Source organism: Gopherus evgoodei, chromosome 5 (assembly GCF_007399415.2).
Source record: "Gopherus evgoodei ecotype Sinaloan lineage chromosome 5, rGopEvg1_v1.p, whole genome shotgun sequence".
NCBI classification, from domain to species: domain Eukaryota; kingdom Metazoa; phylum Chordata; order Testudines; family Testudinidae; genus Gopherus; species Gopherus evgoodei.
This window is the reverse complement of record NC_044326.1, coordinates 88,579,966-88,595,354: the sequence shown is the minus strand read 5'-3', so window position 1 is coordinate 88,595,354 and position 15,389 is coordinate 88,579,966. Positions and strand designations below refer to the sequence as shown.

The 15,389-nt window shown below is 51.4% G+C and overlaps 1 protein-coding gene across 1 annotated transcript in view; it reads right to left on the bottom strand.

The window, feature by feature from the left end:
• Positions 1-15,389, bottom strand: part of LOC115652681 (OTU domain-containing protein 4-like) — a 41,114-nt gene that overhangs the window by 2,532 nt on the left and 23,193 nt on the right. Inside the window, 1 exon segment of the mRNA XM_030565073.1 lies at positions 2-205. Within this exon segment, the coding sequence (XP_030420933.1) occupies positions 2-205 (204 nt within the window).

Sequence of the window (15,389 nt, the reverse complement as noted above, 5' to 3'; positions counted from 1 at the left end):
AGACTCTGGCCTCATTCTGCATAGGAAAGTGTCTGTCTGTTTGTGCAGTTTCATTTTCATTCTGGGTTGGTGGTGCCTCTTGGATCCAAGGGTTGTGAGGATATACAGGAACAGAAACTTTTGGATACATTCTACAAGAAGCTAGATAGGCCTGATGCAGAGGGTACAAATAAGAATGTGGTGCCCACATGGGACAGCTGTATGCCTGCAAAACAAAGATGTTTCAGTCTACTAAGGAATTAAAAACAGATGTAAATATCACACTGTAAAGTCATTTGTCAACTGTGAAACCTGCTTAATTTATTTTAAAGGAGATGAAAGTAATTTTATATACAATATCTGCCCTCAAGTCCCTTGACCTATTTTTATGGTTTTAAAATCTTTAAAAAAAAAACAAAACAACCCTATTGCTGTGTAAAAGGGGAAACAGTTTGACTATACAGAAAGAACGCTGTCAAAATGCTTATACACAGACCAACAGAAAGCATAACAGAGCAAGTTAAGTTGTAGCAATGCTTTTTAAGTGTGTTCAGGTTTTCTAGATCAGCGGTCCCCAATGTGGTGCCCGCGTCCTGGCTGGCGGTCGAGCATCCGCTGAAATGCCACTGAAATTCGGCAGCATTTCGGCGGGCCACTTGATGCTGACAAGCAACGCCTCTCGATGACGCCACTTTCCGCCAATAAGCGACATCATAGAGAGGCATCGCCGCCGAAATGCCACCGAAATTCAGCGGCATTTCAGCGAATGCTCGACCACCGCCAGGCGCCAGACGAAAAGATTAGGGACAGCTGTTCTAGATACTTTCTTGAATCATAGGTGTTCAAAGGACACTTGACCCACATATCCATTCTCTCAAAATCCTGAGGAAAAAACAGTGTTACCTCATCCTGAAACATGCACATACAGATCTGCAGACATCTGAAATGAGGTTCATTCCCACAAAATTCAAAAGCCATATTTAAGTGAGATCACATTTTGCAGCCTATTAACTGAATTTCTGTCACCACCTAATATGCGCTAACAGAAAATAGACAGTTTGCACTTACTGCAAGTACGTCTTCTCCTTTGGTCTGGGAGCTGCTGATTATCACGTCCACTAAAAGGGCTGACGTTTCCCAGGCCTATATGGAAGGAGCCTATAGGACACCAAGAATTTTACCAGTGGCTACTTCTGTGGCATTAGTGGGCATGGTAACCCAACAGCCAGTTTCCAGACCAGGAGATTCTCTATATGAGAGAAAGAGACATATCTGCCCTCAAAGGTTGTTAGCAAGTCTACTCTTTGGTTAGTGACCCATGGTACTTCAGCCAGTAGATTGTCATCTTCTGCGTTAGAACTGACTACATCCTAAATAATGTACACTGCCAGCAATAGAAATCATATCATGATCCACAAAGTGAGTTTCAAAGTTAGGTCTATGAAATGAAAGCATGTTTTGAACATACATAGCAACAACATTGACTAATGGTCTGCTAAGTTTCTGTTAACCAAACCAGAGCAAAACCACTAACTTCTGTCTTTTCATTATTTAAATTATGATAGCCAAAGAGATCTTTTTTTCCAGATTTGGTAATTAAAAACCACCACAACCATTTTACTGCACAGATGACATCAGGTGTACTAAGTTTGAGACCAGAGCTAGTTTTTTACAATAAAGTTTGAAAAATTACCTTCTCTAAACTTTTTAAGTGCAGAATGGAAATGCTTATACAGCACTTACTACAATGGTATATGTGATACATCTCTAGTAAAACAAAAATCTTATTTAAGCTGAATTTAAAATTGAGAGAATATGTCATTAACTTAAACTGGGTAGAATACGCAGGCTTGGGGGTGATTTAGGGTTTGAATATATGGGAAAATTTATTGAGATAGATAGATTAGATAGAGCTGTATAATGTCCCATGTGGGCACCTATTCTGAAACAACACTACCTTTTCTGGTTTAATTTATACCACTTCCAAGTGAAAGGCTAAACTGGAAAAAGGCATTCTTATTCCAAAACAAATGTGTTCACATAGGCAGTTATACTGGTATACAATTATGCTGATAAATTTCCCCATTTAGACTAGCCCTTACAAGAATGCTCCAGTTAAACAACCACAGCCAGAAACCCAAGAAATTACCTGTTAAGGTAATATAGGAAAGAAATCCAAAATATTTTTAGAGTATGGAAAGAATCAGTTATGGTCACACAGCATTGTTAACTGTCGCTATAGCAACACCAGTCTCTTATCTTCCCTTCTTTGTTTCTTTCAAACTTAAGTTTCATTATTTTTGAACCATGAATTTTTCTAAAGGATTTGGAAGTCCACAGCCATAGGCTGAAAATGTCAGGAAAGTCTACTGTACTGGTTACAGTGACGGTACAGTCATAAACATCCTCCCATTTCCCCATAGTCATCCTTTTTCATAATAGCTTAAAGCACTTTGCAGACAACTAGAGACATCTTAAATTTGTAGATGCACTACACTTAAAATGCTGCAGATGAACTATTGAATGTACCCCAACAGAGAGCACTGGTTTTATACATACATACATATAATATATCATGCTTCACCACCACTCTCACTTTCGGTCTTTTATGCAAGTATTATGATTTCCTGATCTGGGCCTATGATGTTTGCACATATTGACACACTAACATGTAATGACGCTGATATAACTGGTGGCATGTGCAATCTTAATGAAGAGTGGGGGATGACTGCCTTTGCAGTAGGATACTGGTGTAACTGTCAATTTGTAAAGAATGTCTTCTGTGGGCTGTTTATGGCCATGATAAAAACTAAAGCAAGTTCAACCAATGCAGTATTCAAATCAAAGCTTTCTAGTGTTTGTGGACACCAACAAGAGGAATCTGTTTTTTGACGGATACAGTGCAGAATTTTTGGTTCTTCCTCAATACAGAAACTGAATTTTGTTTGGATGTCTTATCTGCGCAAGTGACCAGGGAGCTTTGCGAACAGGGGCTGCTAACGGGGAGTTTTGCAAGGGAGCTTGGAAGGGGAGTGGGAAGGGGGGCAAGGTTCAGTTGCTGTTCTTTAAAACCTGTAAACCAAACTACATTCAAAACTTCATGATTTTAAACAAACCCTTTCATTAACTAGGTATCTGCAGGAGACAATACAGGCAGAAGCCCAGTAGCAGAGTGGGGGCTATCCAGTTTATTGTGCTGAGTGCAGCATGTATGATTACCTGACCTGTGAGCAGGTGGCATGTGTGTGCATTCAGTGCAAGGAGCTCTTGGCCCTCAGAGACCACGTACGGGCTTTGCAAGCCAGGGTGGAGGAACTGGAGGAGCTAAGGAAGGCAGAGAGGTATGTTGATGAGGCTTTCCGGGACACTGTGGAATTGTCCCACCTCCTGTCAGACAGCCCCTGCGCTGTTGAGGAGAATGAAAGGCCCAGGGAAGCAGAGCAGTCAATGGCAGCAGAGGGAAACCTTCCCATAGTTGGGACCCCCCTTCCAGATGGTGTTAGGGTACCCTCTCCCACTGAGGTTACCTCTCCGGGGGAGGGAACTCCAGTCACTAGGAAAAGGCAGGTGTTAATAATGGGAGTTTCGAGCATTAGAACCATAGATAGCTGGGTTTGTGATGAACGGGAGAACCGTACGGTGACTTGCCTGCCTGGTGCGAAGGTTGTGAATCTCTCGAGGCATCTGGATAGACTTATGTGTAGTGCTGGGGAGGAGCCGGTCGTCGTCGTCCATGTAGGTACCAATGACATAGGGAAGGGTAGGAGAGACGTCCTGGAGGCCAAATTTAGGCTGCTAGGGAAAAGACTGAAATCCAGGACTTCTATGGTGGCATTCTCAGAAATGTTCCCAGTTCCACGTGCAGGGCCAGGTAGGCAGGCAGAGCTTCAGAGTCTCAATGCGTGAATGAGACGATGGTGTAGAGAGGAGGGGTTTAGATTCATTAGGAACTGGGGAAACTTTTGGGATGGGGGGATATACAGGAGCAAAGGGCTCCACTTAAACCAAAGTGGAACCAGACTGCTGGCACTTACATTAAAAGGTTGCAGAGCAGTTTTTAAACTGGGAGATGGGGGAAAGCCAACTGCTGCAGAGGAGCATATGAATCGGACAGAGACTTCTCTTAGGCCTCGTCCAGACTAGGGGAGGAAAATCGATCTTAGATACGCAACTTCAGCTACGTGAATAATGTAGCTGAAGTCGAATATCTAAGATCGAATTACTCACCCGTCCAGATGGTGCGGGATCGATGTCCGCGGCTCTCCGTGTCGATTCCGGAACTCCGTTCGGGTTGATGGAGTTCCGGAATCGATGTAAGCGCGCTCGGGGATCGATATATCGCGTCTAGACTAGACGCGATATATCGATCCCCGAGCAATCGATTTTAACCCGCCGATACGGCGGGGTAGTCTGGACGTGGGCTTAGAGAAGAGTCTATTGATAGAGATTCTCTAGGTTATAGTCAGGAGCAGAGGATGGAAGAGGATAATGTAAGGGCCAGATCAGAGGAGAAACATTCACATAAAGAATCGGACACATCAGAAAAGAGCAGACAAATAAACAATGATAAGTTTTTTAAGTGTTTGTACATAAATGCTAGAAGTCTAAATAATAAGATGGGTGAACTAGAGTGCCTTGTGATAACGGAGGATATTGATATAATAGGCATCACAGAAACCTGGTGGACTGAGGATAATCAGTGGGACACAATCATTCCAGGGTACAAAATATATCGGAAGGCAGAACAGGTCATGGGAGGAGGGGAATGGCACTCTATGTGAAAGAAAATGTAGAATCAAATGAAGTAAAAATCTTAAGTGAATCCACTTGTTTCCACGGAATCTCTATGGATAGTAATTTCATACTCTAATAAGAATATAACATTAGGGATCTATTATCAACCACCTGACCAGAGCAGTGATAGTGATGATGAAATGCTAAGGAAAATTAGAGAGGCTATCAAAATTAAGAACTCAATAATAGTGGGGGATTTCAATTATCCCCATATTGACTGGGAATATGTCGCCTCAGGACAAAATGCAGAGACAAAATTTCTTGATACTTTAAATGATTGCTTCTTGAAGTAGCTGGTACGGGAATCCACAAGGGGAGAGGCTATTCTTGATTTATTCCGGAGTGGAGCACAGGAGCTGGTCCAAGAGGTAACTATAACAGGACCGCTTGGAAATAGTGAACATAAATATAACAACATTTAACATCCCTGTGGTGGGAAGAACATCTCAACAGCCCAAGAGTGTGGCATTTAATTTCAAAAAGGGCAACTATGCAAAAATGAGGGGGTTAGTTAAACAGAAATTAAAAGGGTACAGTGACTAAAGTGAAATACCTGCAAGCTGCATGGACGCTTTTTAAAGACACCATAATAGAGGCCCAACTTAAATGTATACCCCAAATTAAGAAACACAGTAAAAGAACTAAAAAAGAGCCACCGTGGGTTAACCATCTAAAAGCAGCAGAGAGAGATAAAAAGGCATCTTTTAAAAAGTGGAAGTCAAATCCTAGTGAGGTAAATAGAAAGGAGCATAAACACTGCCAAATTAAGTGTAAAAATGTAATAAGGAAAGCCAAAGAGGAGTTTGAAGAACGGCTAGCCAAAAACTCAAAAGGTAATAACAAAAATTTTTATGTACATCAGAAGCAGGAAGCCTGCTAAACAACCAGTGGGGCCCTGTCATAAACAGATAGCTAAGGGTTAATGTCTCTTTCACCTAAAGCACCTGACCAGAGGACCAATCAGGAAACCGGATTTTTTCAACTTTGGGTGGAGGGAATTGTGTGTCTGGGGTCTTTGTTTTCTGGCTGCCTGCTTTCTCTGAGCTTTGGAGAAGTAGTTTCTACTTTCTAGTCTTCTGTTTCTAAGTGTAAGGACAAAGAGATCAGATAGTAAGTTATATGGTTTCTTTTCTTTGGTATTTGCATGAATATAAGTGCTGGAGTGCTTTGATTTGTATTCTTTTTGAATAAGGCTGTTTATTCAATATTCTTTTAAGAAATTGCCCTGTATTGTGTCATCTTAATACAGAGAGACCATTTGTATTTTTTCTTTCTTTTTATATAAAGCTTTCTTTTAAGACCTGTTGGAGTTTTCTTTACTTCAGGGAAATTGAGTCTGTACTCACCAGGGAATTGGTGGGAGGAAGAAATCAGGGGAGATCTGTGTGTGTTGAAGTGGCTAGCCTGATTTTGCATTCCCTCTGGGTGAAGAGGAAAGTACTTTTTGTTCCAGGAGTGGAACAGAGAGGGGGAGTCACTCTGTTTGGATTCACAGAGCTTGTGTCTGTGTATCTCTCCAGGAGCACCTGGAGGGGGGAAGGGAAAAGGATTATTTCCCTTTGTTGTGAGACTCAAGGGATTTGGGTCTTGGGGTCCCCAGGGAAGGTTTTTTCAGGGGGACCAGAGTGCCCCAAAACACTCTAATTTTTTGGGTGGTGGCAGCAAGTACCAGGTCCAAGCTGGTAGCTAAGCTTGGAGGTTTTCATGCTAACCCCCATATTTTGGACGCTAAGGTCCAGATCTGGGACTAAGGTTATTACAGGCCCCTGGATGATCGAGATACAAAAGGAGCGCTTGAAGACAATAAAGTCATTGCGGAGAAACTAAATGGGATTATTTGCTCCAGTCTTCACGGCTGAGGATGGTAGGGAGATTCCCAAACCTGAGCCAGCTTTTGTAGGTGACATCTGAGGAACTGTCACAGATTGGAGTGTCACTAGAGTAGGTTTTGGAATTAATTGATAAACTCAACATTAACAAGTCACCAGGACCAGATGGCATTCACCCAAGAGTTCTGAAAGGACTTGATGTGAAGTTGTGGAACTAAATCTGTCCTTTAAATCTGCTTCTGTACCCCATGACTGGAAGATAGCTAATGTAACGCCAATATTTAAAAAGGGCTCTAGAGGTGATCCCAGCAATTACAGACTGGTGAGTCTAACATCAGTACCGGGCAAATTAGTTGAAACAATTGTAAAGAATAAAATTGTCTGACACATAGAACAACATAAATTGTTTGGCAAAAGTCAACATGGTTTCTGTAAAGGGAAATGGTGGTGTACTAGAGTTCTTTGAAGGGGTCAACAAACATGTGGACAAGGGGGATCCAGTGGACATAGTGTACTTAGATTTCCAGAAAGCCTTTGACAAGGTCCCTCACCAAAAGCTCCTACGTAAATTAAGTTGTCATGGGATAAAAGGGAAGGTCCTTTCATGGACTGAGAAACTGGTTAAAAGACAGGGAACAAAGGGTAGGAATAAAATGGTAAATTCTCAGAATGGAGGGGGTAAAAGACGGTTACTCACCTTTGTAACTGTTGTTCTTCGAGATGTGTTGCTCACATCCATTCCAGTTAGGTGTGCGCGCCGCGCGTGCACGCTCGTCGGAAACTTTTTTACCCTAGCAACTCCAGTGGGCCGGCAGGTCGCCCCCTAGAGTGGCGCCGCCATGGCGCTCTATATATACCCCTGCCGGCCCGCCCGCTCCTCAGTTCCTTCTTGCCGGCTACTCCGACAGTGGGGAAGGAGGGCGGGTGTGGAATGGATGTGAGCAACACATCTCGAAGAACAACAGTTACAAAGGTGAGTAACCGTCTTTTCTTCTTCGAGTGATTGCTCACATCCATTCCAGTTAGGTGACTCCCAAGCCATACCTAGGCGGTGGGGTCGGAGTGAGAAGTCGCGGCCCGGAGCACTGCAGTTCCGAAGGCCGCATCCTCCCTCGACTGCTGGACCAGGGCGTAGTGGGAAGCAAAGGTGTGGACCGATGACCAGGTCGCTGCCCGACAGATTTCCTGGATGGGCACACGGGCTAGGAAAGCCAGCGACGACGCCTGCGCCCTGGTAGAATGCGCAGTCACACGGCCCGTAGGGACATGGGCCAAGTCATAACAAGTCCTGATACAGGACGTAACCCAAGAGGATATCCTCTGGGAGGAGATAGGAAGACCTTTCATACGGTCTGCTACCGCCACGAAAAGTTGGGGGGATTTTCGGAAGGGCTTAGTCCTCTCTATGTAGAACGCGAGAGCCCTACGGACATCCAGCGAGTGGAGCTGCTGCTCCCTGCCTGAGGAGTGAGGTTTTGGGAAGAAAACCGGAAGGAAAATCTCTTGGTTGATATGAAAGGCTGAGACCACCTTGGGCAGAAAAGCAGGGTGTGGCCTCAGCTGCACCTTATCCTTGTGGAAGACCGTATATGGGGGGTCTACCACCAGAGCTCGGAGCTCCGACACCCGTCTAGCTGAGGTGATAGCCACTAGAAAGGCAGTTTTCCAAGAGAGGTAGAGCAGGGAGCAAGTAGCTAACGGCTCAAAGGGGGGGTCCCATGAGCCGGGACAACACCAGGTTAAGATCCCAGGTTGGAGCAGGGGGACGGACGTTAGGGAATAAACGTTCCAGCCCTTTAAGGAATCTCGACACCGTCGGGTGAGAAAAAACGGAGCGACCGTCCGCACCCGGGTGAAAGGTGGAGATAGCTGCTAGGTGGACTCGCAACGACGATAAGGCCAGACCTTGCCCTTTGAGGGACAAAACGTAGTCTAAGATTTCGGAAACCGAAACTTCCATAGGGCGGAGATTTCTCTCTACGCACCAACAGGAGAAGCGCTTCCATTTCGCTGAATATGTGGCTCTTGTGGACGGTTTCCTGCTGCTCAAGAGCACCTCTCTCACAGGCGTAGAGCAGCGCAGCTCTGAACCAGTCAGCCACGCAGGAGCCACGCCGCTAGGTGCAGCGACTGCAGGTCTGGGTGACAGAGGGTCCCGTGGTCCTGGGTAATCAGGTCCGGATGAAGGGGCAGGGGAACTGGGTCGGCTATGGCCAAGTCCAGCAGCATGGTGTACCAGTGCTGCCTGGGCCACGCCGGGGCCACCATGATCACGAGAGCCCTGTCCCTGCGCACCTTCAGGAGGACCTTGTGGACCAGAGGGAACGGGGGGAAATGCATAGTACAGGTGGGTCGACCACTGGATGAGGAAGGCATCCGCTATCGACCCCGGCTCCCTGCCCTGAAAGGAGCAGAACGCTTGGCACTTCCTGTTCCCCTTGGACGCGAAGAGGTCCACCCGGGGATAACCCCACCTCCGGAAAATGGAGAGAGCGACGTCCGGGCGAAGGGACCACTCGTGTGACAGGAAGGATCTGCTCAATCGATCTGCCAGAGTGTTCCGTACTCCAGGGAGGAAGGAAGCCCTGAGGTGAATGGAGTGGGCTACGCAAAAGTCCCAGAGACGTATCGCCTCGTGGCACAGGGAGGAGGACTGGTGCCGCCCTTGCTTGTTGATATAGTACATGGTCGTCGTGTTGTCCGTAAACACGGCGACACAACGACCCTGAAGCTGATGACAAAACGCTTGACAAGCAAGGCGGACCGCTCTCAACTCCCGTATGTTGATGTGGAGCCCCACCTCCTCCTGGGACCACAGGCCCTGTGTTTGCAGGGTCCCTAGGTGGGCCCCCCAGCCTAGATCTGAGGCATCCGTTGTCAGGGATACCGATGGCTGAGAGGGGTGAAAGGGAAGACCCGCACATAATACGGACTGGTCTAACCACCAGCCGAGAGAATCTAAGACCTTCTGGGGGATTGTGAGTAACATGTCTAAAGGCTGCCTTTGCGGCCTGTAACGACTGATAAGCCACAGCTGGAGAGGCCTCATGTGGAGCCGAGCGTAGCCGGTCACAAAAGTGCACGCCGCCATGTGGCCTAACAGGGTTAGACATGTCCTCACTGACGTCAATGGGGCTGACCGCAAACGTTGAACGATCGCCGCCATGGTCTGGAACCGTTGCAGAGGCAGCGAGGCCCTGCCCACAGTGGCATCCAAGACGGCCCCGATAAATTCCACCTTCTGCGTGGGCCTCAGAGTGGACTTGTCTGTGTTTATCAAGAGGCCCAGACTTGCAAATATGGCGGTGATCATGCGGACATGGCTGTTGACCTGCTGTTCCGACGTGCCCCGAATCAACCAGTCGTCCAGATAAGGGAACACGTGGACACGGTTGCGCGAAGATGCGCCACGACAACTGCCATGCATTTTGTAAACACCCTCGGGGCCGTGGACAGGCCGAATGGGAGGACTGCAAACTGATAATGAAGAGCCCCCACAACGAAGCGGAGAAAGCGTCTGTGGCGCGGCCAAATGGCAATGTGGAAATACGCGTCCTGCATGTCGAGGGCGGCGTACCAGTTCTCCCGGATCCAGGGATGGAATAATGGTCCCCAGGGATACCATGGCGGAACTTCAACTTCACGAGGTATTTGTTGAGTTCTCGCAGTCGAGGATAGGCCTGAGGCCCCCCTTGGCCTTGGGGATCAGAAAGTAGCGGGAATAAAACCCTTTGCCTTTCTCGTTTTCCGGAACCGCCTCTATGGCTCCTTTGCTGAGGAGCGTCTGCACCTCCTGCCGAAGGAATTGCTCGTGAGAGGGGTCCCTGAAGAGGGACGAGGAAGGAGGGCGGGAAGGAGGAAACGAAACAAACTGCAGGCGGTATCCCGTCTGCACCATACTTAAGACCCAGCGGTCCGATGTTATTTGGGACCACGCCGGGAGGAAAAACGAAAGGCGGTTTGAAAACGGGGGGAAAGGATCCATAGGGGAAACTGTTACCGCGCCCTCGGGCGCACCTTCAAAATGAAGGCTTAGGACCAGGCGGGGGTTTTGAGGAGCCTTGGTTCTGCCCCCCTTGGTTCCCAGACTGCCTGCGCCTGCCGTTCCTGCCGCGGCGCCTGTAAAGGTCCTGCCGCTGGCGGAACTGGGAAAACGGCCTACGTTGTTGCTGTTGTTGCGACCTAAAGGGTCTACGCTGCGTCACGGGGGTGTGCATCCCGAGGGACCGCATGATGACCCTGTTGTCTTTTAGACTCTTGAGTCTGGGGTCTGTCTTATCGGAAAACAGGCCCTGGCCTTCGAAAAGAAGGTCCTGTATAGTGTGCTGGAGCTCCGGCGGAAGGCCGGAAACCTGCAGCCAGGAGATGCGACGCATCGTAACTCCTGACGCGAGGGTACGGGCAGCCGAGTCCGCAGCGTCCAAGGAGGCTTGTAAGGCCGTGCGTGCGACCTTCTTGCCTTCATCCAAGATGGCCGTAAACTCTTGGCGAGCATCCTGTGGCAGCAGCTCCTTAAATTTGTCCACTGCCACCCAGGAGTTAAAGGCGTATCTGCTCAGCAGGGCCTGCTGGTTAGAGACCCTGAGCTGCAGCGCCCCAGCCGAATACACCTTACGGCCAAGGAGGTCCATCCGCCTGGCCTCTCTGGACTTGGGGGCCGGAGCCTCCTGGCCGTGACGCTCCCTATCGTTCACCGATTGCACTACCAGTGAACCGGGAGTCGGGTGAACATGTAGATATTCATAGCCCCTAGAAGGGGCCATGTACTTTCTCTCGACTCCTTTCGCTGTCGGAGGGATGGAGGCCGGGGACTGCCAGATAGTATTGGCATTGGCCTGGATGGTCCGTATGAAGGGCAGGGCGACCCTGGTGGGAGCATCAGAAGAGAGGATGGTGACAATTGGGTCCTCTATCTCCGAGACCTCCTCTGCCTGCAGACTCAGGTTTTGAGCCAATCGCCTGAGGAGGTCCTGGTGCGCCCTGAGATCCAGCGGGGGGGGACTGTTGGAGGAGGTACCCGCCACCGCCTCATCCGGGGAGGAGGATGATGAGACCCCAGGCACGATAGTGTCCAACTGAGGGTCTTCCTCAGCCCTCGCCTCTGCCTCCGGAGCCACAGCGGAGTCCTGCTGTTTGGACCCTTCGTCCCCTTCCGGGGAGGGAGGGGGGCGAGACAAGGAGGCTTCAGGGGCCCTACGCTCCGCAGTCGCCGGTCTAGCAGGGAGCTGCTGGGGGCCCTGGGCCTGATGGTATGCCCAGGGTGTCCAGAATCCCCACTGTTGTGGGCCTTGGTCTTGCAGCGGCGGATCCCCGAACAGCGCCGCCTGCCGGTCGGTGCCCAGCGCATACCCACTGTCCGTCTGGGAAGATACGGACGGCTGTCTCGAGGGCCACGGCGGGGCCGACCCCGGATGGTAAGGGTCTGCGCGGGCCGGCACGGAGGATCGTCTCGGTGCCGGGGACCGGTGCCGGGAGTCATATCGGTGCCGGGACCGGGATCGGGACCGGGATCTATCACGGTGCCGGGATCCTGATCGGTACCGGGTGCCGCTTCGGTACCGGGACCTGCCACCAGCTCGGTGCCGGGAGGTCGACCGGGACCTGCCACCAGCTCGGTGCCGGGAGGTCGACCGGGACCTACCACCAGCTCGGCGCCGGGAGGTCGACCGAGACCGGGACCTGCCACCAGCTCGGTGCCGGGAGGTCGACCGTGCGGCGAGTAGCGTCGGGACCTGCTCCTGGAGTCGCGGTGCCGGTGTCGCCAACTGGAGCCTGACCGCGACCGTCTCGATGCCGACCGTTGCCGCGAGTGCGACCGGTACCGCTGAGGGGAGCGGTGCCGGGACTGCGAGCGGCGTCGGGATCTGGAGCGCCCAAGACGTCGGGACCTGGATGGCGAACGACTGTCTCTGGGCGGCGCCGACAGCATGGGCTTGCCTCTGGACACAACCCGCACCGGAGGTACCGGGGGTGGCAGCCGAGTGGGCTCAGTCAGGGCAATAAGGTCCCGAGCCGAGGCGAAGGTCTCCGGTGTGGATGGGAACCACTATCTCAACCCCAGATCTCATGGGGGAGCTCGGCGGCACCGGACTCAACGGACCCGCCGGGCCCGGAGTCAACGGTGCTGACGGTGCCGTCGGCGCCGCGGCCGATGTCGAGGCCGGGCGCTCAAGCCGGGTCTGCCTGGCTGGAGTATCAGACTTCGACGGCCTTGGCTCTGATTCCGGTGCCGGAGAAGGTCGGTGCCGGGGAGTCTTCTCGGTGGCGGAGCGATCCGGTGCCGGTGCCGATACCACGGCCTGCGAAGCCGACGGGTCAAGTGCCGCCTCCATTAGGAGAGTTCGGAGCCTCTGATCCCTCTCCTTTTTTGTCCTCGGCTTAAAAGCCTTACAGATGCGGCACTTGTCAGATCTGTGCGATTCCCCGAGGCACTTCAGGCACGCTTCGTGGGGATCGCTGGTAGGCATGGGCTTCTTGCAGGCCGCACACTGCTTGAAGCCCGGCGAAACAGGCATGAGCCTGGCGCCGGGTGCCGGGAAGGGCTAAGCCCCCGGCAAAGAACTACTTAACAACTATTTAACTAAACTATCTACTTAACAAACTAATTAACAACTATATGGAACTAGAGATAAACGATAGACAAGCGATAGAGATACTAGGAGAGCTAGGGACGTGGAGGACAGCTAAGCCGCGCTCCACAGTTCCAACGACCGACACGGCGGTAAGAAGGAACTGAGGAGCGGGCGGGCCGGCAGGGGTATATATAGAGCGCCATGGCGGCGCCACTCTAGGGGGCGACCTGCCGGCCCCCTGGAGTTGCTAGGGTAAAAAAGTTTCCGACGAGCGTGCACGCGCGGCGCGCACACCTAACTGGAATGGATGTGAGCAATCACTCGAAGAAGAACTAGTGGTGTTCCCCAAGGGTCAGTCCTAGGACCAATCCTATTCAACTTATTCATAAATGATTTGGAGAAAAGGGGAAAAAATGAGGTGGCAAAGTTTGCAGATGATACTAAACTGCTCAAGATAGTTAAGACCAAAACAGACTGTGAAGAACTTCAAAAAACTCACAAAACTAAGTGATTGGGCAACAAAATGGCAAATGTAATTTAATGTGGATAAATGTAAAGTAATGCACATTGGTAAAAATAACCCCAACTATACATACAATATGATGGGGGCTAATTTAGCTACAACTAATCAGGAAAATGATCTTGGAGTCATCGTGGATAGTTCTCTGAAGACATCCACGCAGGCCATGTCTACATCTAAAATTTTGCAGCGCTGGTTGTTACAGCTGTATTAGTACAGCTGTATAGGGCCAGCGCTGCAGAGTGGCCACACTTACAGCAACCAGCGCTGCAAGTGGTGTTAGATGTGGCCACACTGCAGCGCTGTTGGGCGGCTTCAAGGGGGGTTCCGGGACCGAGAGAGCAAACCGGGAAAGGAAACCAGCTTCGCCGCGGTTTGCTCTCTCGGTCCCGGAGCCAGCCAGCAAACCGCGGGGAAGGAGACCTGCTTGCTCGGGGTTCCGGGACCGAGAGAGCAAACCGGGAACGCCGCGGTTTGCTCTCTGGGTTCTGGAGCCTGCCAGCAAACCGCGGGGAAGGAGACCTGCTTGCTCGGGGTTCCGGGACCGAGAGAGCAAACCGGGAACGCCGCGGTTTGCTCTCTCGGTCCCGGAGCCAGCCAGCAAACCGCGGGGAAGGAGACCTGCTTGCTCGGGGTTCCGGGACCGAGAGAGCAAACCGGGAACGCCGCGGTTTGCTCTCTCGGTCCCGGAGCCAGCCAGCAAACCGCGGGAAGGAGACCTGCTTGCTCGGGGTTCCGGGACCGAGAGAGCAAACCGGGAACGCCGCGGTTTGCTCTCTCGGTCCCGGAGCCAGCCAGCAAACCGCGGGGAAGGAGACCTGCTTGCTCGGGTTCCGGGACCGAGAGAGCAAACCGGGAACGCCGCGGTTTGCTCTCTCGGTCCCGGAGCCAGCCAGCAAACCACGGGGAAGGAGACCTGCTTGCTCGGGGTTCCGGGACCGAGAGAGCAAACCGGGAACGCCGCGGTTTGCTCTCTCGGTCCCGGAGCCAGCCAGCAAACCGCGGGGAAGGAGACCTGCTTGCTCGGGGTTCCGGGACCGAGAGAGCAAACCGGGAACGCCGCGGTTTGCTCTCTCGGTCCCGGAGCCAGCCAGCAAACCGCGGGGAAGGAGACCTGCTTGCTCGGGGTTCCGGGACCGAGAGAGCAAACCGCGGCGAAGCTGGTTTCCTTTCCCGGTTTGCTCTCTCGGTCCCGGAACCCCGAGCAAGCAGGTCTCCTTCCCCGCGGTTTGCTGGCTGGCTCCGGGACCGAGAGAGCAAACCGCGGCGTTCCCGGTTTGCTCTCTCGGTCCCGGAACCCCGAGCAAGCAGGTCTCCTTCCCCGCGGTTTGCTGGCTGGCTCCGGGACCGAGAGAGCAAACCGCGGCGTTCCCGGTTTGCTCTCTCGGTCCCGGAACCCCGAGCAAGCAGGTCTCCTTCCCCGCGGTTTGCTGGCTGGCTCCGGGACCGAGAGAGCAAACCGCGGCGTTCCCGGTTTGCTCTCTCGGTCCCGGAACCCCGAGCAAGCAGGTCTCCTTCCCTGCGGTTTGCTGGCTGGCTCCGGGACCGAGAGAGCAAACCGGGAAAGGAAACCAGCTTGATTACCAGAGGCTTCCTCCTTCCACGGAGGTCAAGAAAAGCGCTGGTGAGTGTCTACATTGCATTACCAGCGCTGGATCACCAGCGCTGGATCCTCTACACCCGAGACAAAACGGG